General features: G+C 37.8%; 1 protein-coding gene across 10 annotated transcripts in view; it reads left to right on the top strand.

The window, feature by feature from the left end:
* Positions 1-23810, top strand: part of KDM4C (lysine demethylase 4C) — a 271307-nt gene that overhangs the window by 21715 nt on the left and 225782 nt on the right. For 9 of the 10 annotated variants that reach the window (XR_009208614.1, XM_040090380.2, XM_040090379.2 and 6 more), the window contains exons 4-6: positions 1186-1300; positions 9457-9650; positions 18778-18827. Coding sequence is in view for 9 of the 10 variants with exons in the window: in XM_040090380.2 (XP_039946314.1) it covers positions 1186-1300; positions 9457-9650; positions 18778-18827 (359 nt within the window). In the remaining variant the exon portion in view is untranslated. The remainder of the gene's footprint in view (positions 1-1185; positions 1301-9456; positions 9651-18777; positions 18828-23810) is intronic. The other variant, XM_040090383.2, reaches the window with a different exon arrangement.

Genomic DNA, 23810 nt, shown 5'->3' on the forward strand with positions numbered 1-23810 from the left:
AGTGTTTGGATTTTCTTTCCAGTTGTTCAAGTGTAGCATACTGGCAGTTCTACTATGAAACTGTAGTTCTCAGAGTTGCAGTAATGGGGGAGTAAGTTTTCTTTTCTAAAGACTTTAATACCTTGTGTTCCCACAAGATTTTGAAAGGTTATATGAGTCAGCTTTCAAAATTATTTATGTAAGTATATTTAAGCACGTAAGTGTGTATTATGTACCTTGTGCTGTTATAAAGGAGTAAAAAAAAGATTCCTTTAAGTATTTTTTTTCTCTGCATCACCGAATTTTTTTTATCAGCTGTTTGAAACAACAGCTTTTCTTGGAAGGTTTTTCTGGGGCAGTGTTTTATTTCTCCATGAGACTAGACGACTGCCGATGGCAAAACGAAAGAGTCTGCTCTCTATCACCGGGTGGGATATTACAGCTTTTATTCTCGAGTCCTGCCCTGCTTGGCTGGAGCCCTTCCCAATGGTTCGCCAATGCCAGAGGGAGCTCACCACTCCCCTGTCGGGGCTTTTTCCCCAGGGGAAAGGGCCCAGAGGCAGGGACAAGACACTACCCAATAAGGGACAAGTGGGAGGGGAACAGAGCTGGGTTACATTTCAGTGTGGGGGATGGGCACTGCTGGGCAAGGACAGGTCACGTGATACATAGAAAAAACATTACAAGTCTGATGAAATACAAACCCAATTAATGCATTACAACAGGGCAGGAAGATAAGGAGAAAGTATTGTTTTTCCCTGTGAGGGCTGCATTGCTGTGTTAGTTTACGTTGTTCTGAGACAGGCTTGTACAGGACCTATATCTGAGTCTTTGCAGAGCTGGTAGTGAGGTAGAAAAACAACAAATACTTGTTAATTGTGTTTTCCATATGTGTCTTTTTTAATGGAAGAGAAATATAAAGGAGGGGCTCATCCTAAGGATGGTCGATAGATGGGCTGATTTGCTGGTGGGGACTGAAGCAAATGTTGCGTGGTTTGGTGGATGATTTTCTTACTGTAGCTGTTAGGTAGGAGGTTTCCGTGATGTGATTAATCATGAAACTAAGCATTCAGGACAACTGGGAATTCTTCTGTTTCAGAGAATTTGAACTAAAGTGACTTCATCTTGGAAGTTCAGAAGCACAGTCCATTGTAAAGGAGTTATTGAAAGATGGTGATGAACCTTTGCCTGCCTCTTTCTCTGCAGATACCGTACTCCAAGATATGTAGACTATGAAGATCTGGAGCGTAAATACTGGAAGAACTTGACTTTTGTGGCACCAATTTATGGAGCAGATATCAATGGGAGCATTTATGATGAAGTATGCATAGTTTTTTATGAAGTTTAACCCTTCCAGCCCTCTTTTAAAGGATACTCTACTTAGAGGATACAGTCTTGCTTTGTGACTGAGAATCTGTCTTTTGAAATCTTTGTGTTACTCTTTAAAGCCTCCAAGCAAGGTTGAAATTAACTCTACTGCAAGAGTCAGACAGTTCTGTCTTTAGACAGTAGAATATTGCTACTCTTCCTGATCATGACTCTACCCTTTCTTCACTTTGAACTCTCCAGAACTTTGAGATTCCTTCCTACTTATTTAACTGTTTATTAATGTTCTAGTATGTATGTTTCCTGTGTGTATCTGTGGAAATCTAGAGGTATTTAACTAAATTTTACTTAAAATTAAAGATAGATACTTTTATATCTGTTTCACTGAGAAATATTGGTAGCTGTACTTCATGCTTGGAATGTCTGCAGTTTCCTGGAAATGTACTTACTCATACTGTTTACCTTTCAATTAAAACAGATGAAATTAAAATTTCCTAAGGAAATTAATTTTGCTGGTTACTTGCAAAGATCTCCATGGATGATGAAGGGATTCTTAAACAGATCTCATTATCCAAAGAATTCCAGAATATCCATTGATATCAATTAGGCTATGTAAGTAAGACAGGAACTAGATTTCTAAAGCATTATTTAAGTAATGAGACTAAGAGAATAAATGTTAGCATTTCAGAAAAGATTTGAGGATTTTAAAAAATACAGGACAAACTTGTATGAAAAGAAAGTACTATATGTTAAGTTCTTGGGTTATTTCATGTTCTATGTAACTTCTTTTCCAATCATTAGGAGAAAAAATATGATTTTGCATGGCAGATGGTCTGAGGCTCTCCTAGTGTTTCACAGTTCTTCACAGAAGACAAATTGAAGACTGTCCAGAGATAAATACAGTCAGCCAATATGGTTGAAGACAATTCAGTTTTTGCACTGAGTTATGTGATCTTTGAAAGACAGCTAAGAATGTCCAATGGTCTGTGGTTTAGAGAAAGCAAGTTCCAATTCTCTTGTGTGTCGACATAGCTGTTTTAAGAAATCATTTAGAAAATAATTGAACGTTCTAATTTGGAATAGTTCTGTGGAGAGACATTCTAGGTGGCTGTTGCTTTGTGAAGACCAACACGAGGAATAGAAAAACAATGTTCCAAGAAAAAGAAGCTTTTCCTTTTTCTTCTCTGGTCTTTGTGTCTTTATTGTTGGCAGATAATGCCTTATGGTATAGCTTTCTACAAATATACATGTTTTTGGATTGTGGGGTTTTTCATGTTTAGTCTCATGAGCAACATTTCCAAAGAGAAGAGAATTAATGCAATAATATCCAATTCCAAAGTGCTGACTGGTCAAAGAGAAGGTCAGAATTACACTCTTGGAAAGACAAGGAAGGGAGGTCAAAGAAAAGCAATGAGGAAAGTGAGAGAAGCAGCATTTAGGGATCCTAACACAGATGTTAAGTCCATAAGAGAAGGAAACAAAGCACTGAAAGTTGCAGTGAATGGGGAAGAAAGCAATAAAAGGTAGAATAAAGAAACCTTGATCCCTTTAATAAAATGGGTATCATTTAAAAACAAGTAACAAAGGAGAAATGTTAGTGAAAGGAATTGACATTAAGGAATGTGAACAGATTGAGCACTTAACGTGACAGCCAAGGTGCTGGTGTACAGCCCAACTGGTGTATAGAGGAAAAGAAGGAATATATTCTGGTACCAAACTTTTGATGATAAAGTTACAATGCCACTCATCAAAATGTTGTCTCAGAGTAATTTTGCCGCAGTTAATTTTTGGCCAGCAGATGGTGCACTTGCACAACTAATATTTTTCATGTCTTACTGCTTGAAGATAGTTTTAAGAGGGATCTTTTTGATTTAGTTTGAAATTGGAGGTTGTTCTCATATCTTCATTCAATTTCCTTCAGGATTGTGATTATTTGGGAAAAGGAGATGAATACAAATTACTGACATTTTGGGTAGCATTCAGGAGAAAAGTGTACGGTGGAATTAATTTGTCATGGTGGCTTATTTGCAAGGAACAAAATAAATGCATACTTTTTATGAAATACATATTATAGAAAACGGTATATTACAGATGTTTCACTTAAGGTAAATATCTGACAGATTTCCAGGTAAAAAGTTACTAGGAACCTAAAGAAAATGTGACAAAAACATGTATGTGGGCCATTAAGATTAGTGAGAAATACTGCTGTGCTCTGTAAATCAGTTTAACTGTTTACGAACTACATTTTCTTTTCTACTTGGTGACAGTCAATTTTATATTGAGACATTTGTATCTGAAGCATGATGGGCCCTTAATTTTTACTATTTAGATAATTTAAGAAACATTACTGCTTTTTGTGGGATCCAGCACCTTGTTGGCAGTGTGCCAGAGAGATTATAGCTTTTGTAGTATTTGCTTTTTTAAACCACAGGATGATAGATTCTGAGGGGTTTGGAAGATGGGGCAAAAGTTTCTAAAGGCTGTGTTACCTGAAACAGAAAAAGACCCCACAAGACCAATAAACAAAAAACCCCAATGAAAACAAAGAGATAAAGAAACAAAGCTGTAAATGCATGCTTTGAAGTCTAACTACCTTCAACTGTTCAAGTTTACCCTTGTAGTATTTGGATTATTCCAGAATCTGTTTAAAATGTCTTTATGGTTTTTTGATGGCTTAGAACTCAGATGAAGTCTTTACAAATAAGAAAAAAAACTATGAAAACAAGTGTTTTGTTCACTCTGTTGAGCTTTATAGAAAATAAATTCCATATAATTGAAGGTTTGCTGGAAATACTATTCTATTTGCATTCTAATTGCTGTTACAATTAATGGCAGTGTTTTGTAGGAGAATGACTAAATGACTATGTAGGTAACTCTAGAAAAGGCACGGGCCTGCGTGGACTGATCTAGTTACTGGGGGGTATGAATCTTCCTGGTTTCAGAAGACGTTCCAAAGAAAAGCGACCAATTTTGTGTTTGTAATGAGTCATAAAACATGTCTCACTTTGTTGCTGACAATGGCATCTACTATTCTGCAGAGAAAAGCCAAGTCTGGAAGAAGCATGTATAAATATCTTTTGTGTCTTTCTCACCACTCTCCTCAGCTGCTGTCTGAAAGACACACTTCAATTTTTGTCCTCTTGATTTAATTTACCTAAAAAGACCATTCCTAACGCCTACCTTGTTCCATGTATAAGGTGTAGGGAGCATACATGATACATGAGTGCACCCTAAGTACAGAGGATGCCAAGTTGGGTGGGATGTTGCACTGCTGGAAGGTAGGAAGGCTCTGCAGGGGGATCTGGATACGACAGATCTATGGGCTAAGAGGCTCAGCAAGGCCCAGTGCTGGGTCCTGCCCTTGGCTCACAACAACCCCAGGCAGCTCCACAGGCTGGGGCAGAGTGGCTGCAAAGCTGCCCACAGGAAAAGGACCTGGGGGTGCTGTGACAGTGACTGAACATGAGCCAGGGTGTGCCCAGGTGGCCAAGAAGGCCAATGGCATCCTGGCCTGTACCAGCAGCAGTGTGGCCAGCAGGACCAGGGCAGGGATTGTCCACTGAACTCGGCACTGGGAAGGCCACACCTTGAATGCGATGTCCAGTTCTGGGCTTCATAATTTGGGAAGACTGTTGAGATGCTGGTACATGTCCAGAGAAGGACAGTGGAGCTGGTGAAGAGTCTGCAGCACAAGTCCTATGAGGAGCAGCTGAGGGAGCTGAGGTTGTTTAGCCTGGAGAAAGGGAAGCTCAGGTCGGACCTTCTCTTGCTCTACAGCTGCTTGTAGCCAGGTGGGGGTTGGTCTTTTCTCCCAGGTAGCAAGCAACAGGACTAAAGTAAACTGCTTCAAGTTGTGCCATTGTGCATGTTTACTTTGGATTTTAGGAAGTACTGGCTTATGGAAAGGAAGTAGTACCAATCACTGGGACAGACTTACCCAGGGAAGTAGCTGTGTCACCATCCTTGAGGATATTTAAGACATGCAGGTATGGCACTTGGGAACATGGTTTAGCCAGGGAAGTAGCTGTGTCACCATCCTTGAGGATATTTAAGACATGCAGGTATGGCACTTGGGAACATGGTTTAGCCAAGTTAAGGGTAGTTTTTGATGATAAGGGTATTTTCCAACCTAAATTATTCTATTCCTTCTATTCTAGAATGTCCTTTTTCTGTGACAACTCATAGTTGAGATCAATGTGAGCAGTAATTTCGGTTGTAGTGTGATTTCCAAAGAATCTAGTTGCCCACCTTTCAAAACGACGCTTAAAAAGCAATGACTATATCCTTGGAAATTATGAGAAGTAAAAACAATCTAATGAGGGAGATTTCTTAATCTGTATGTTTATGGTGTAGAGATTTTGTTCGGAGCATTTTTCTTCCTCTGTTTTAATGACTTTCAAGGCAGAGTAAAAGCCTGGCAGCAGCTTTATTATATTCATTGATGTGTGTGAATGCTTATATGCAGAGAGGAGTTGGCTACGAAGCACAAATTTTTCAATAACGTTTGTTGTGTTCCTTTCCATTCTGTCTCATAATTAGGTTTTTTAGTCTTCTTTATTTTTTGAGTTGTTACAGTCAGTCATAAGGCTCTTCAGTCTTAGCTGTGCAGCTGATACCTTGTTTGCCGGATTAATATTGAAATGAAACTGTGAGATAATCAAAGGAAACATTAAACACTGAGAAAGGATTGCGTGTAATAATGTATACATACAGAAATCATGTTCATGACAGTGTTGACTGGTTTAAGTAAAGTGAAAAGAGTAGCATCATGTCACTTTTGTAAGTACTTAAAATAAAAAATGGTTGCACTTGAAGCCTATTTTATTTTTATTAGCAAGGAAGTCGGAGCTTTCAACTGTGAACTTTTTACCATTGTGCTGAGATAAATGTTATTCTTTGTGTCTTTGGGAACACAATGGGTCAGCTCCTTCCGAAGTTGCAGGTGTTCAGATGAGAAATGCTTGTCAAGTGCCCCACTTTGTCTTCATGTCTTCATATTGCATTAAAAGCAGATGCAAAGGCTGGTAACAGTGATAAAAAGTGTCAACAGTAATTTACAGTAAGTTTGAATCACCTTCAAATTAATGCAGTTTGGAATAGTGGTCTTCTATATAAACTACTATGTACCTTATAATATTTCTCTAAGGAAATACAAGGTAAGTGTAATGGGCATAGCAATGACCATAATTGGTAAGGTGCTTTATACCTGTTTGTCATCTTGTAGAAGGAAAACTGCTCAAAAGTAAAATTTTTCTAGGTATTGGTTTGTGTGGTACAGTTGTCAGTGATGACAGGTATTCCTTAAAGAATTTACCACCAAAAATGTGGATAAATTAGAAATGGTATCTTGATATATTCCTTTGAAATTATTATAAAATTCTGATAGTATTGTGATATTCTGAGGAGAATAAATATTGTGTGTTTTTTTAATCAAGAGATTGTAATGTCTAAATGTATTTGTAAGAAACTACCAGATGTATGTCATGGTCAAGTAATACATGTACTGCTGTTCTAACAACTGCTATTAAATATAGCATAACCTGCAAAAATATACTTAAAACTTGAGAAGTGTGGCTGTGTTCATCTATTAAAATCCACTTCTATAGCTGGGATCTTTTTAGTGTGCATTGCAATTGCTCCATCTAAAACCAATTGTACAACTACTGTAAAAATAAGAATCAGTATTTTACTTTAAAATCATACAAGCATTTTACGTAATGTTTTTACATATTAAAAAAAAAAACACCAAAAAAAAAAACAACCAGTGAGGTAAACTAATATCTTTAATAATGATTTTTAATAATGACTTGCAACAGCCTGGGCATAAATTTGAAATGGATTTATTGTTTTAAGTCTAAGGAATGTAGGAAGAGTTGAAATGAACCAGTGTGATTTTAGTATTTTGGCCAGTTTCTGTGAACATTTCCTTTTGAGCTAAGAATACTTGTCCAAAATAGTCTTTAGGAAAAGGAAGTAGCTCATCTGTCTTGAGTGTAGAAGTTGTGGATTGTTTATTTGGTATGTTTGGTACTTTGAAGCAAGTTATTTGTTCTAGGATTGATCTCCATGATAGGAATTGCTTTTGTTTGACAACAAATCACTAGCAGTTTGCGTGGTGACTAGTGATACAACTTAACAAAGTGTGCAAAGATGAGATGTGTTGTTTAAAAAAAATACTCTCTTAGCTATTACTTCTTAGTGGAAAACTAAGATTTCAGGATGTTGGGGTTGCTAGAAGCTTAGGTGGGTGAAAGGTTGCGATGGGGCAAATAACGGGTAAAAAACCCCATGGAATACTGTTAAGTAGAAAGATAACACATCTTCTGTCTGAAGAAACCTTCAAGTGCAAATTAATGCAGTGCTGTTTGGCCACTGTCAGAGTAACTGCCTGGATTAACAACTGGTTTTTACAAGTATTTCTTGTTTTCTTCTAATCTTCTATATGTATCTGTGGTTGAATCATTGCTCTTAGTTTGCTGTATTAATTTGTTTCTCCTAATGATCTGCACAGTTTGTAAAAAGATATAAATTTCATGTAATTTTAAAAAATAAAATTTGTAAATTAATTAGAGGGCTTATTACCTAAAAATGATTGCTTCAATTTTTTTTATTTTGCAGCTGTATTAATTTGCTGCTGCCATGTTTTATATTTGAAAGGGGCAGATTTCACCAGCATCTACTCTTTTGAGTTCAGATTGGTGTCTTTTATTAGGATTTAAATTTTTTAAAAAAATTTTTAAATTTCAAGTGCCTTTGTCTTCACAAATGCATCAAACCCAAGACCTCCATTTTAAAAGAAGAAAAAATGCTGTCTGAAATGAAATCATTCTATGAACACCCTTTACCCATTTGTAAAATTAAGAATAACTTAGTATTTCTTAATAAGTGAAATAGCCAAAGCTGTTTCCACCAAAGGTAGTTAGAAGTGCTTGCTCGATGAGAAGTCAGAACTTCATATAGATGTTACCTTCTTGTCTAACAATTCTAGCTGCTTCATAAATAACATGCTTGACATAAAAATCTCAAAAAACAAATGAAACCTGACAGTATTACATTTTCATTACTTCTTGCTTTAACCTGTATTCTTAGTACTACACCTGTCTGAATATTAAATATTATCATACTTAGTCTTGATCAGCTGCATCAGGCCTGCAGTCTGCCATCAGTTTGTGTTCCAGTAGTATTACCAGAACTGTAGGTTCAGTGAGAGGTGTTGGGCAGAGCAGCTCATGGTTAAGAGTGTGCTTAGAGGCTGTCTTCCCAATAAAACTTGTCTGAATTGAATTTTTAGTAGTTTTTATATTTCTTGGTTTTCTGACTGCTTGAGCACCAGCTAATGTCTTCCCTGCAGGTGCTAATAATTGCTGTTATAATGAAATCTTAACTTTTTCTCTTCAATTTTGTTGCTTTGATCTTGGTTATACTATCTCTTATGTGCTGTATTACCTGAAATTAGAATTGCGGTTTGCAGTTGAATCTGAAGTGCAACAAAAACTAAATGTATTGCTTTCTGAATGACTTTTAATATCCGAATTTTACAGGCAATAACATAGGGAAACAGCTTAAATCCCCTGAAATCAATAGATTTCTTCTGTGGTATATTTCTTATGCAGTACATCATTATGATTAGAAGTGCATCTGAAGTGACATAATTGTTTTAGTTTTTATACTTTCCAGAGAAATGGTAAATTTATGCATGTAAAATAATTTTAAACCATTTTTTAATACTATTTGTTGTTACTTTGTAAGTAGTAAAAAAGCATAGATAGGTCCTGTGAAACTTAGTGGCTTCCAGCTTTAAACTCTTTGAACTTTTGTCTGCAGCTGTTATTTCTATTTTTTTGTACCTTTTTGTATGTAGTATGGTGTTTCAATCCATGTTAGATTCAATATAAAATTGTAAACCAGGTAGGAACTTGTTATATTCTCTGCTCTGAACATCTCTGACTTATAACCTGATCTAATACTTATTAAGATCAGGAGAATTTTTCTTCAAGTAACTTCAACTGTCTTCTGAAGTGCTTACAAATATGTATGACCACACAGTCTTTTGAAAGGCTGCATCAGGTGTGTGTCTTTTGACTAGAATTTTTACATAAAACCACATTGCTTTATAAGCTTAGTAATATTTTTATTGTATGTCTTTTTCAGGGTATTGAGGAGTGGAATATTGCCCATCTTAATACAATATTGGATGTTGTAGGAGAAGAGTGTGGAATTTCTATTGAGGGTGTAAATACACCTTATCTTTATTTTGGTATGTGGAAAACAACATTTGCGTGGCACACTGAAGACATGGATCTCTACAGTATTAATTATCTCCATTTCGGGGAGCCAAAGTCATGGCAAGTTAATTTTTTTAAAAACTTTTTTTTTTTTTGAGATGATTTCTGTTTATTTCAGTTGACTAAACCAAATGGATGGGTTATGATTGCTTCACAATGGTAAACTGTACTAAAAAGCTAAGATAGTAGTTCAGTGAGGGTTTTTTTTAAGCTCAGAATGCTATGAAATAACACTTAAGGTATTTTTTTATTTTAAAGGGAAAGACAGATAGGTACATAAAACTGACTTGAGTTCAACAGAAAAATATTTGAAAAATATAATATGAGAACCTTAATGTGTTGGGAGCCCCAAGACCTGTTTGAGGAACTTCTGAAAGAGCTCTTTGAAATCAGTTTCTTTAGTTCTGTTGTCTTTTGGGACTAACTGCCATGTTTTTTATTTAATGTGCATTTATTTGCTTTTTTGAATCTGAGTCATATTCTGTACTGTTAATTTAGCTGGACCAGTAGGAGGTAAGATTCAGAGCTAAAAGTACTTCCTGCATATGTCCTTTCCACTGTCCTTTCTCTGTCATCTTAGATTTTTGGTTGAACAGCCTTAAATGATTAGTTGTGATACATTGTATATATGTATATTTCAATTATGTAAGACATTATAGATACATGTATTCCAAGTATACAAGATAAATATATTCCTTTTGTTCATAAAATCTTTTTTTTTTTTTTTTTTTTTTTTTTCCCCCCCCCAAATATCTGTGAAGAGAGTGTAAAATCATTAGAAAGATATGCAGAAATTAAGTTATGCATAGTTCAGTTCTGGCAGTTTCTAGTCATCCAGACTTGGACAGAAAATGTATAGCTTGTAATTCCGTAAAACATCACTTAAAAAAAAATACCTTTACAAAATTCAAATACCTATCATGTATTTATACTCAAGTGTGATAAATTGGTCAGATGATCAGTTTTAGATCACTGCTTTATGTTTACCTGCTTTGCTTATGTAATGTATCTCTTGATTTAATGCAGGGGTGAATACTTATTGTAGTAAAGCAGGTCCATGTTTGAAATTGGTAAATTATATACATAGATATATGAGATTACTTCTTTGATAGAATTAAATATACAGAAAGTCTTGTTAACTGTAACATCAATATATATTAAAAAAATGGATGTACAGATAGGTGATTCCAGAATGTTCCTAGATGGTAGGACAATTATAAGTAATACAATGTTTGCATAAAGTTGTTTTTTGCTTCTTAGGAATTTAAAAAGTGCTATTTGAAGAAAAACTCACTGCATATTGTGAAATTCCAAACAGTAGACAACTTAAACTCTGAAGTCCTTAGATACAATGGGAGGAAGCTAGGAAAGCTTCTTTTAAGTATTTCTGAAGGAGGTATGAGTTGATAAGAGGATAAATGCTTTTCTGTTATACTGATACTTGTTTATGCTTCTAATGAACAAAATCATTAAACACTGACCTCTTCATATTTTGAAGAAACAGTGGTGGATATGAATTCATTTTCTGTACCACATTGGCCCATATATTTAAGAAATGCGGCATTATAAAAAAGGTTGAATGAAAGACAGCTAAAGATTTATTTGATGTTACACATGTGCCTTTTACTGGAGCAATGCTGCAATAATTTATGCAAGATTCATTTGTCAGTAAAATGTGTCATATGTTAATGTGATATTAGTATGATATTTTCTTTGAGAAAGTGGGGCAGGAGCTGAATCTTTTGATACAGATAGTAAAGATCTTTAGTTCAACTGATTGGACAATCCTTAGTGAAACCAAATGACAAACATAGTAGTAATACATGTTCTTGGATTTTACTGGTTGTACATGTGGTTTTTCAAAATAGGCACATTGGTCTTTTGGAGAACTAACATGCTGCATATTTTTTCTGAATTGTGAATGGACAGCTGTTTCCGTCTGAGAACCACAAGTAGCAGACAGCAGCTGAGTCCAACTGCTGTAGCAGTCTTTATAGAATTTGAAACTTTCTGCACAGAGGAAAAATGTGTCTGGTAACTTACAAAATCAGGATTACAGCTGTTCAGATGTTTACGTATATATCTGTATAACACATAATATATGTAACACAATACATACATTAATTTTATAGATTTTTCTTTACTTTGCAAAAATATGCTAAAGAGGAAATATTTTGTAAGAGAAGAAAGAACTTAAAATTTCTGAAATAGAATAATGTAAGGGCAGAAGAGGTTGGGGTATATGGTGGGGAAAGATTTGCTGTAAAGAGACTTAAAATTACTTCTGTTAGGCAGGAATTTTTACTGCAGTTTTCTCTTTGCATTCTGAGGGGAAAGGTACCTTGAAGATGGTATCTTGTTTTACATGTCAGTTTCTTAGGGAAAGTCTTATGAGCAATAAAAACCATTGGTGTGATTGACAGTGTGGCTTATTAATTCAGTTATCTCTTGATATTGATGCACTTTGTAATTGTATTGATAAACTGCTGACTGATATTAAAAACTCCTTCACTCTGGCATTTGTTGTTAAATATTTTTTTCTGTTGTGATTAGTGTTTCAGGGGTATATATCTTAAAGTAATTTATTTTTGTTTTGTGTTATAATTTGAGGAAATCTGCCATGCGCTATTAAAGTGCTCTTGAAAATTAATGCTTAGCACAGACCAGTTTTTTGTTACTAGTAGAAATACTATACTATTAATCTTTGTAGTATATCCTTAGGTAAATTAGGGATAGGGCTTCAATTTACATTTTATGTTTATAAATTAAAAACATTCTGAATAAGACATTCACTGCTTTTGAAAATAATTTGGGGTTTGTTAAGTATCTGAAAGCAGGGCTTACTCTTTGTTCTGATTACCTGACTCATAAACAACAGTAGCGTTGAATTTTTTCAAGTGTTGAGATGATACAAAATTTTCTTGAAGAAGAATAATAATGAATATAAGAAAGTATTTCTTAAGCATGCAGAAAGTAATTACCTTCATAGCACTGTGGGTATTTCAAATACCATAATAATGGGACAATTTTTTTTCTCTTTTATTTTAAAGAAGAAAATACGTGTAGAGAATATGTTATTTTACTTTAGGAAGTAATATTTTAAAATACTGTGCTCTTCTGTCATCTTTTATATCTGATAGTGAAGACCTGAATTCTTTCCTGCACAAAGAACTAGGTTTTTACTTTCCCTTGAAAGGGGCACAGTGAAAACTTGCAATATGATACAAACAGTAATTTACTTATCAATTTGTATGTTTTCTGTGACATTACGTCTGGTCTTTGCTTCCTAGCTTTTCTGAAGACTGAAAATGACAAGAGACAATACGTTATGTTAAAAATCTCTCCTGTTTAGTAATGTCTTCCATAATTCACAAAATGACCTGCAGGATTGGTCAGTCAAAAGGTAAACAGGAATAAATACTACAGGAAGAGGAGATGGTTCCATCTTTGTGACCATATCAGGAAAAAGAGACCAGATTGTTAAAGAGAGAATGCTTAGACAGCCAAAATTAGGTGGATTAGGAGAGTGAGACTGGACCTGACAGTTTATTTTGGTTGTAAGGGGAAATAAATCTATTGTGACAATCAAAATAAAGCAGGGATTTAGGGTTCAGGAATTCTCTTCATGATTCCAGTGGATATAGGATGGCAAGAAATCTGATCTCTATGTTGCCTAAAATTTAAACTGTGAGCAACATTACTGTTACCTCTTGATTGGCGTGACTAGAATCTGTTTTAATGGATCTGCCAGTGTAAAATGTGTACCACTGCCTTTTCATTTTGCATGATGAGGTGGAAAAATCAGGAAAGATACATAATTACACAGCAGGGGTTGTGGAAATCTTTGAAACATTTCATGTGTAGTCTTCCAGATTTTGAATTCCAATAGCTGGGGAAATAGTAATGGGGTTATGAGTATGATGGGATAAAAAATAGATAGCATTCTGATATTAGTTTTAGACAAAATTATAGACAAAAAAGGTGAAGAAGGAAAGGCATGCTCAGACTGATGTTAACATTGTATGATTTAAGAACAAATATGGCAATAAAGTAAATGGATTTAGAGAGGCTCAGCTAGGTCCCTGCAGGGCCTTCTGAGGAGGGATTAATAGAAGTTTAAGTGCGATCAGCAGGTGACAAAAAACAGTCAAAATCTGGCCAGGTGATGCAAAGTTCAGCCTAAATGGAAGAATCTTGGTACCATTGCAAAAGTTGTGCATACCATTGACGGTACAGACACGTTTCCTAGTGTCCTAGGTTACAATGTAAGATGTGCCCAAAGTATGTATTCTATCACCATCTACATGAGCTGTTGAAACTAGGTTGGGCAGTGTTTCCCTTGCCCCCTGCCTCCAGACTATCTTCTGTTAATGGCCCATCAATGCCCTGCTGCATGACTCATAGATAACTCCCTCCAGGAGCTATCTCTGTTTAATGGGCAATCAAGGACCCACTGCAAGACTGATAAAATGATATCAGCCCATTGTGAGATGCTCCGCCCAGGGGGAGGAGCCAAGCATTCCCACCTGGATATAATCTGGGCCTTGGGACAGCACAGGCAGCCTTACCCACTGGATTCCCAGAGGACAAGAGCTACCAGACCTTTCTATAGGATCACTGCTTCAACAAGACCACTTCATCTGGACTGCTATCACCACGGTTTCAGGTTGTATTCTGACTCTGTCAGTGATCTTTTGTACTACTGCATGTGTTTTATTTTATTTTACCTTTTTTTTTTCTCTCCTATTAAATTGGTTTTTTTTCTGGCTTGGAGTCTCTTGCTGGTTTTGCCTTCAAGCCAGCACACCTAGCTATGTTCTATGTCTAGGAAACAAAATAGACACAGAAAACTACAGAAAAGTCAAACCTCTCTGGCAGAAATAGGAATAAAGTATAAAACTTCCATGAGGGTTAGTCAGACATCTTGCTGAAAACTGTCATAAAAATTAGAAATATTATGAATTACAGAGATGACTGTAATTAAATAGGGATTCTGGTTGTGAGAAGGTATTTGTAATCAAATAGTATAGTGGTTTGTCAGCAGCTCAAATGGGTTATCATGCTTGAAACAGAACAATCATTTGCTAGTTTCAATGTTCACAAAGCAGAAGAACTTTGCTCAGGGATTAGAAGAAAAGGAGGAATTTTAATTGTTAATTTTTTTGTTTTTCCTGTGTAGAAGAGGATTTTGTTTCTTAAAATATTTGGAATGAATAGGAATATTTTTAGGTGGCAACAGACTTTCAAATTTCCCATCTCAAAACAAAAACTATTAACTTCCTAAATTAAGTTTATAAAATTTAAATCTGCTTATATTTTAAAAACAGATGTATCAGGTTTATGTATAATAAATATGAATCACCTAAATAGATAATAGAGTAAATAATTTGCTGATTAAAGGGTCACATGATTCTGAACTCAGTGCCTGGAGTTAGATAGCATTTTTTGATAAATGCGAATGCTGCAAGTTGTCTGTTGCCAGTTATAAAACCAATGAGTATGGTTTTGAAAAAAAACTGATGATGTTTACTTATAACATTACTTTATGGGTTTGTAGCTTTTGAATTTTTAAAACACCAGTTTGCAAGAAAAATAATCAGCTTTTTTTTCTTGTCTATATATATATGGGGTTTAGAGAAATAGTTTGGTTGAAGTATTCAGCATCACACTAAATTTGTTTGTAATTAATGCTGTTAACCAGTATCAGGTGCATACACCTGACTTTGGAAGAATGGAACTCAAATTATTTCACATTCCATTTCTGGTCACTAACATGAGGATGATTGGGGGGATAGAAGAGGCTGCTTGTCAGATCATCTTGGTTGGCTGGGCAGTTTCTGTAGAGTAAAGCAGCAGTTTGTTGTTTTTTATGTGACTGAGGAACAATGTAGAAGCATTAATCTTGCAAACATATATATAAATGAATTACAAGTTAATGATGTAAATTTACTATTTATTAGCAATGAACAATTTAGCAATGTATTTATAATTATCTTGTTGGCAGTACCTTGATTTGCTGAATTAAGATATACTTCAGGAGATGTTTTTGAACAATACTAGATAAATATAAGTACTGTATTTTTCCCTGTCCTTATAGTATGACTGTCAATGAATGGTGACTCTTCATACTTTACCAAGTATATCTTTGTGAACTAATATTGCGGTCTGGTGGTGAAGGTGCCACAACCTTCCTCGCTAGAGGTGTCTTTAAAAAGATGCCTAAATCAATGGAAGCACAGGCATTCTCAGGCAGAGAGTGATTCAGCTCTTTGTGCATCCTTAGATGCAAAGTGATTTTGCTCTTTGGTGCACTATCAAGTGCAAAGTGACTTGCTCTCTAGTGCACTCTAAAGTGCAGAGCGATTTGCTCTTTGAGGAGCTGCCTGAGCAGCAGAGCCGTGTTTGCTACCCCAGGTGACGCAGAAGTAAAAGCGAGACGGGATCTTTCTGATCTCGTGGAAAGCTTCTTAATTCTACAGGTCTGGAGCAGGAAAGAACCCCAGAGCCCAAGGGGAGCTGGATTATATAGGGTAACTAGGGATGGGATTTTACAGTTTGGCCAGTGGGGAGAGGAATTAAGGAAGGGTCCAAAGGGACCAGTTGGCTTGGGTAAAAAAGAACCAGTGGGGTATAACTGATTAACACATTTCTTCACCATAACATAGCTGTTTGCCAGGGTTTCTCTTTTAGGGGGTTGTGTTTATATTCTGTCTGGCTTAACTGCTCCCTTTCCAAGGGGGCATGTTTATGTTATTGTCTGGCGTCTCTCCAGGGGAGTGTATTTGTATTAGCGCTGTCTGGCTTAACAGCCTCCACAAACTAATAAAATTAAGATCTAGTTAGCATAATAATTTCCTTTTTTTTTTTGTCTTTTCTTAGCTTTTTGTCTGTTTATTTGCTTGTTATCTAAGAAACACTCTTTTTGCCTCTTAGTGATTTACCATTACGTTTGCTTTGGAGGTGGCTGGACTTGAACTTATTATATGAGAAGTCAAACAATGTTAGTGGTGGTTTGATAACGTGACTAAAAGAAAGCTGGACACAAGATGAGGATATTTTTCTATGAGCTTTTAACTGTTCAAATTTTCATAAGCTAGCTGTTGAGATTAAGAGTGAATGCTTTTTTTTCCCCCTCTGACTAGGTAATTTGAATTTGGGAGCTTTTTGTTTAATGCAGAGTACACCAAGAATCCAAGCGAGATTCATGTCATTCACCATGAAAGGCAGGTGCACATGTGCTAAGCTCAGCTTTCTAATGAATTGTGTTAGGAATCAAGTCTGAACTGTTCTCGAGAGTTACTTTGGGACTCCTAATGTTTCATAGTACAAAGGATTGTCTGTCTCCCTTCCTTTGTCCTTGTCTTAGCTTTAAGGAACAAGCAATTGCAACAGAGGGAAGAAGTAAAGGATTTAGTAATAGGTGTTGCCATACAACCCAAGCGAAGACTATGATGAAAAGCACCAAATTGCATTTAATGTATCGCTTTGTGATTTTAGCTAAATAAACAGCTGTAGTACTATAAATAAATCATGCACTGTCTTTCTAGAAGACCTACCGAGAGCTCAGCTGACGTTGTATTTTTGTAATATTGAAATGTTTATGTGTACAAATGTGGCTCCATATTATTACTAAATTGTATAACATGGCTTTGAAGGAGAAACGTTTTAGGAGGGACACTAGTTCAGTTAGAGCCAAAGCAAAGTACAGTATCTAGTTTTGAGGTTTTTTGTTAGACATTAACAGTAACTGTTCATGTTTTGCTTTATGGAGTTGTGTATTTAAAAACATACAGTACAGTATATAATGCTGTACATAGCATTTTCTCCAATGGAGTGTGAAGGATGGCAAACATACAGTTTAGATTGGCATGGATGCAATGGTGTGTGTGTAATATGGAAGAAAAACAGTTACAAACACCTTGGAAGTACAAATTGAGATAAAGAAAGTGCATTTTTGTGTGACAGCAAAATTCTGATTAAAACTGCAAACATGGAGCATAGTAACGAAAGTCTCTTTCTTTATACCATTTGGAGTGGGTTGTCAGTATGCATGTGTTTTGCTTACAGAGCACTGACTTCTGTAGTGGTCTTCTTTCTGTGCAGGTGTTTCAGTTGTAATGGAGTAAAATTGTAAAATTTAATGTGTGTGCAAATAACTTGAGGTAGATGGATGTTTATTGCTTATTTTTCTGAGTTTTCAAGGCTGACAAATTAAATGTGTTCATAGTGTAGTAAAAGGTTTTGTGTTTACTTAGTGTAACTGTGGATTTGGACTGTCTTGTACAGCTGAATATACATTTTCTTTTTTTCTGAACCATATTTTTTAATAGAGAAGAATCAACCCAGTGTTATTGCAATATTAAACTGAAAAAAATCCTATTATATCATGTGTTAAAGCCAATATAACATCCTAATTAAAGCACACAGTAAGTCCACGAAGTGCAGTACATATATTAATAGCAAAGAGAAATAAAAATGAAGCAACCTTTCAATAGTTTTCTATTTTTTGGCTGCAGTAAACCCTAAAAATATGTTCTTTTGTATTTTTGCTGAATTGTTGCAGATACCGTGGGGATTTTTTTTAAAAAAAGATTGTTGTAAGAACAGTGAGTTTCTAAGATACATACAATTCTGTAAATTAAAGAAATTATTTTTTCTTTAGTAATTTAAAACTCTAATTGTAATGATTCTACAAGGGCAAGTAACCCTTTGAACTTTTGCTGTAGGAACGAATAGAGATGTTTAATGCTCATATTTTTCTGTTGAACCCTTGTGTATTGGGAAGCATACTAAAATTCAAAGAAATTAAACTTTTATAAATTAGAATAATTTTACGTATCTTAAATTTCATTTGTAAAAATAAAGTGTTTTTTAATTGTGGTGATAATATCAAATATTGTCAACAATAGTGTGACTTTAAATAGTGAATATAGCATTTTGGAACTACATAATAAAACGTTTAAACTAGAAATAAGCTAAGTTTTTTTCTTCAAACCCCTGCCCCCCCTAACCCAATGTATGTATTTTTTCCTTAGCTGTTGGTATATTTTTTCTGTGTAATTTTTCAGTCTTTAATCTTTTTGGCTTCTGAGTTGTTAGATATTTATCATACCTGAATGATGACTTTTAGTCTTATGTAGTAATTATGTCTTTAAGTATTTCATCCTTTTCTTTTTGTGAATTTTAGGTATGCTATTCCTCCAGAGCATGGGAAACGGCTTGAAAGACTAGCTCAAGGTAGGATTTCCAATAATTTCATATGTATGTTGTTTGAAGGACAACCCTTGAGGAAAGTGAGAAATACTGTTTTTGACTCACTTACTGTTTTATTACTTAATGTTGTATGACTTTGATGTGTCTACAGTATTATTGGCCTGATGAATACTTAAGAATTCAAGGTTTGTTTTTGGGTTTATTTGGGTTTTTTTGGCTTCTTTTAGAACTTTATTTTGTACTGGCATTTTTAGCTTGGTGAAACTTAGGCTTAGTATGGTTAATTAGATTTTCATTGCTGGTATCTTTGTCTCCTCTGTGCCCTTGCTCTTTCTTGTCCTAGCTTCTTTTCTTCAGCAACTTTTTGAATCTTCTTACCCAAATTTGATAGAGAGATGGAAATATTGAAGACAGATGAGTCTCCAAAAGTTTCATGGAAGTGGATGGTTTGGTCTCTACCCAGCTATGGTGTCCTGATGAAGGTGTAAAAGCAGACAAAGTGTAGAAATACTAAGTCTTATTTGTTAGCAGTTTGCTGGCTGTTGAACAGGCATATAGATCCACTTTAGCTAAAGAATGTACTGGCTTTTGCCATTTAGAGGTGGCAGAATTGCTTGGAAGAAGGAGCAGAGATACGGTAAGGTTGAGGTTTAAGGGATAAAAATCACTAGTCTGTAAAAAGATTCTCACTCAGTAATTTGTTTTCAATAATACTGCACCTCTGCTTCTGTTTCTGAATTAAGAGGGCAAATTATGAACATGGGAATAATGAGGGATATTTCTTGGTCTGGCAGCTTATGTTTTATAGCTTGCTAATAACTATTAAAGGAATTCTGGAATGGAGTGCGTAATGAAATGGAAGTAGAGGGGAGGAATACTATTGAAAGTTCATGATTACATCTTGTGTATCAGGACAAAATTCTGAAAATTTGTGTACGTTTTGGTTTTTATATCAAATTTTTATCCTTAGTACGTGTGTGCTTGACTCTTTTTCTGAGCTATTATAAAACTATTGTAGTTAAAGATGGGAAAGTAAGGTATGTCTTAAAAGTATGTCTCAGGAAAACGGATTTCAACCTGAATAATTACATTTCCTATTCCTAAATTGTGTAATTTCATTTGAAGATGTTGTCACTCATTTTCTTTGTTTTCATTTTCTTTTCCCAATGCAAATTATAGAACTCTGTACGCATTGGTTTTCAGTGGTAAACAAATTGGAACTTTGTCTTGGTTTGAAAAGACAGGTATCTGCTAGGGAGAGGCAGGCCTCTCTAGGAATCCCTTCCGTGTTATTCTAATTTGGAAGATTGAAAAAAAACTTTTCAATCAGAGCTATGGGGAAAGGAATAACAATCCTTTACTAGTAAATACAACAGGACAAACAACAACAGCAATTATAATAATAATAAACATAACCAAGAACCCCAAGCAGCTTTGTCTCACAAGTCCCGGGCAGTCTGATCTCTTGGGATCCCAAGAGCACCAAACCGAAACGGTGGAAACTCGGTGCTGATGACTGGAAATGGTGGGATGTCCCCAGCAGGCAGGGGGGAAGTGTCCCGTCAGGCAAAGTGAGCAGTACTGAAAGAAGCTGCGGCGGCTGGACCTGAGCTGAACTAGAACTAGCAAGGCAGGTGAAGAGCTCTGAACTCCCGGGCACTCCAGCAGATGACAGAATTCCCAGGACCAGACTCCTCCACCAACTGTGGAATCCACGCAGCTACCAGTCGCCCGACTGTCCTCCCTGGAAAACTGAGAGCCGAAAAAAGAACCACCACCCTCAGCACCTGGGAGCCTTTTCCTCCCTCTAAACTAAGTGATCCACACCTTTGTCCAGGTTAAGCACCCTTTAACTATCAGTATTTAGTCTCCTAGCAACTTATGGGGGGGAAAAATTCCACAGGAAAACTTAACCCCCAACATTATCCACCCTGAATTTTTTTTCCCCATACAAACATATTATATTGAATTTAAACCTTTAAATAATATACATGTGAATATGAATACAGATACAGTCAGAGTGTTCACCGAAAAACAAGGTCCCCTTGAGGTATGCAGCGGGTCTCTCCATCCTTTTGCGTCACCCACCATGTGCAGCCAGGTCCCTGAGCAAAAACAACCCCAGGAGCGGGATTGTCTTTGCTGGAGACAGAATTAATCCAAACCGTTTTTCCCAGCATTCCTCTCATGTCTACCACTGGAACCTTATCTCCATCTCTTGTTCTCAGGGGCTCAGATTGGGCGGGGCCTACTTGGTTGGTGGAACCTCGAATGTTCACTAACCAGGTGGCCTTTGCTAAATTAATCTCCCAGTTCTTGAAAGTCCCCCCACCCAGTGCCTTCAAGGTGGTTTTAAGCAGGCCATTGCACTGTTTAACTTTCCCGGCTGCTGGCGCATGATAAGGAATATGGTACACCCCCTCAACAATGCCATGTTCTCTAGCCCAGGTGTTCGTAAGGCTGTTCTTGAAATGAGTCCCGTTGTCAGACTCAATTCTCTCAGGGGTATCATGTCTCCACAGGATTTGCTTTTCAAGGCCCAGGATGGTGTTCCAGGCAGTAGCGTGGGGCACAGGGTAGGTCTCCAACCATCCAGTGGTGGCTTCCACCATGGTTAGCACAAACCCTTGCCGTGGTGGGTTTGGGGAAGGGTGATGTAGTCAACCTGCCAGGCCTCCCCATACTTATACTTGGACCATCACCCGCCATACCATAGCGGCTTCACCCGCTTGGCCTGCTTGATGGGAGCACACGTCTCACAGTCATGGATAACCTGAGAAATACTGTCCATGGTTAGATCCACCCCTCGGTCTCGTGCCCACTTATCGGTGGCATCTCTGCCCTGATGACCTGAGGCATCATGGGCCCATTGAGCTAGGAACAGCTCTCCCTTGTGTTGCCAATCTAAGTCTATCTTTGACACCTCTATCTTTGCAGCCTGATCTACCTGCTCGTTGGTTTGGTGCTCCTCATTAGCCTGACTCTTGGGGACATGGGCATCTACATGACGGACTTTGACAGGTAGCTTCTCTACTCGAGTGGCAATGTCCTTCCACTCATCTGCAGCGCAGATTGGCTTTCCCCTGTGCTGCCAATTGGCCTTTTTCCACCTGTCCAGCCAACCCCACAGAGCATTGGCCACCATCCACGATTCAGTGTAGAGGTAGAGCTTTGGCCACTTCTGTCTTTCAGCAATGTCCAGGGCCAGTTGAACAGCTTTGAGTTCAGCAAGTTGGCTTGACCCACCTTCTCCTTCAGTGGCTTGTGTAACCTGTCATGTGGGGCTCCATGCTGCTGCTTTCCACTTCCAGTTCTTCCCTACGATGCGGCAGGAACCATCTGTGAAAAAAGCATAGTGTGTTTCTTCTGCTGGCAGTTGGTTGTATGGTGGAGCTTCTTCGGCATGTGTCACTTGTTCCTGTTCCTCTTCATCTGTGAGACCAAAGTTTTCACTTTCCGGCCAGTTTGTAATTATCTCCAAAAGCCCAGGGCGATTTGGGTTTCCAATGCGGGCGCGCTGAGTGATGAGGGCAATCCATTTGTTCCATGTGGCGTCGGTGGCATGATGGGTGGAGGGAACCTTTCCTTTAAACATCCACCCCAGCACCAGTAGTCGGGGTGCCAGCAGGAGTTGTGCTTCTGTGCCAATCACCTCTGAGGCGGCTTGAACTCCTTCATAGGCGGCCAAGATTTCCTTCTCTGTTGGAGTGTAGTTGGCTTTGGACCCTCTGTAGCTTTGGCTCCAGAATCCCAGTGGTCGGCCCAGAGTCTCCCCAGGCACCTTCTGCCAAAGGCTCCAGGACAGGCCATTGTTCCTGGCTGCAGAGTAGAGCACGTTCTTCACCTGTGGTCCCATCCTGACTGGGCCAAGGGCTACTGCATGAGCGATCTCCTGCTTGATCTGGGCAAAGGCTTGTTGCTGCTCAGGGCCCCAGTGGAAATCATTCTTTTTGCGGGTGACCAGGTAAAGAGGACTCACAATCTGGTTGTACTCAAGGATGTGCATCCTCCAGAAACCTATGGCACCTAGGAAAGCTTGTGTCTCCTTCTTGCTGGTTGGTGGAGGCATTGTGGTGATCTTATTGATGACCTCAGTGGGAATCTGCCGCCGTCCATCGTGCCACTTTACTCCCAGGAACTGGATCTCTCGGGCAGGTCCCTTGACCTTGCTCTGCTTGATGGCAAAACCAGCTTTCAGGAGAATTTGGATGATCTTCTCTCCTTTGTCAAACACTTCCATTGCTGTGTTTCCCCACACAATGATGTCATCGATGTACTGTAGATGTTCCGGAGCCTCACCCTTTTCCAGTGCAGCCTGGATCAGTCCATGGCAGATGGTGGGGCTGTGTTTCCACCCCTGGGGCAGTCAGTTCCAGGTGTACTGCACGCCCCTCCAGGTGAAAGCAAACTGAGGCCTGCATTCTGCAGCCAGAGGAATGGAGAAAAATGCATTAGCAATGTTAATTGTGGCGTACCACTTTGCTGCCTTGGACTCCAGCTCTTACTGGAGCTCCAGCATGTCCGGCACAGCAGCGCTCAACGGTGGAGTCACTTCGTTCAAGGCACGGTAGTCCACAGTCAATCTCCATTCTCCGTCAGACTTGCGCACAGGCCAGATGGGGCTGTTGAAGGGTGAGTGGGTTTTGCTGACCACCCCTTGGGTCTCCAGCTCCCGAATCATCTTGTGGATGGGGATCACGGCATCTTGATTTGTCCGATACTGTCGGCGGTGCACCGTCGAGGTGGCAACTGGAACTCATTGCTCTTCTACTTTTAGAAGCCCTACTGCAGATGGGTTCTCTGACAGTCCAGGCAAGCTATTCAATTTCTTAATGCCCTCTACCTCCACAGCTGCTATTCCAAAACCCCACCTGGGTCCTTTAGAGTCTTTGTAATAACTATTCCGGAGAAAGTCTATGCCCAAAATACACGGGGCCCCTGAGCCAGTCACAATTGGATGTTTCTGCCGCTCCTTCCCAGTCAGGCTCACCTCGGCTTCCAAGAGAG

Source organism: Hirundo rustica, chromosome Z (genome assembly GCF_015227805.2).
Source record: "Hirundo rustica isolate bHirRus1 chromosome Z, bHirRus1.pri.v3, whole genome shotgun sequence".
Lineage (NCBI taxonomy): Eukaryota > Metazoa > Chordata > Aves > Passeriformes > Hirundinidae > Hirundo > Hirundo rustica.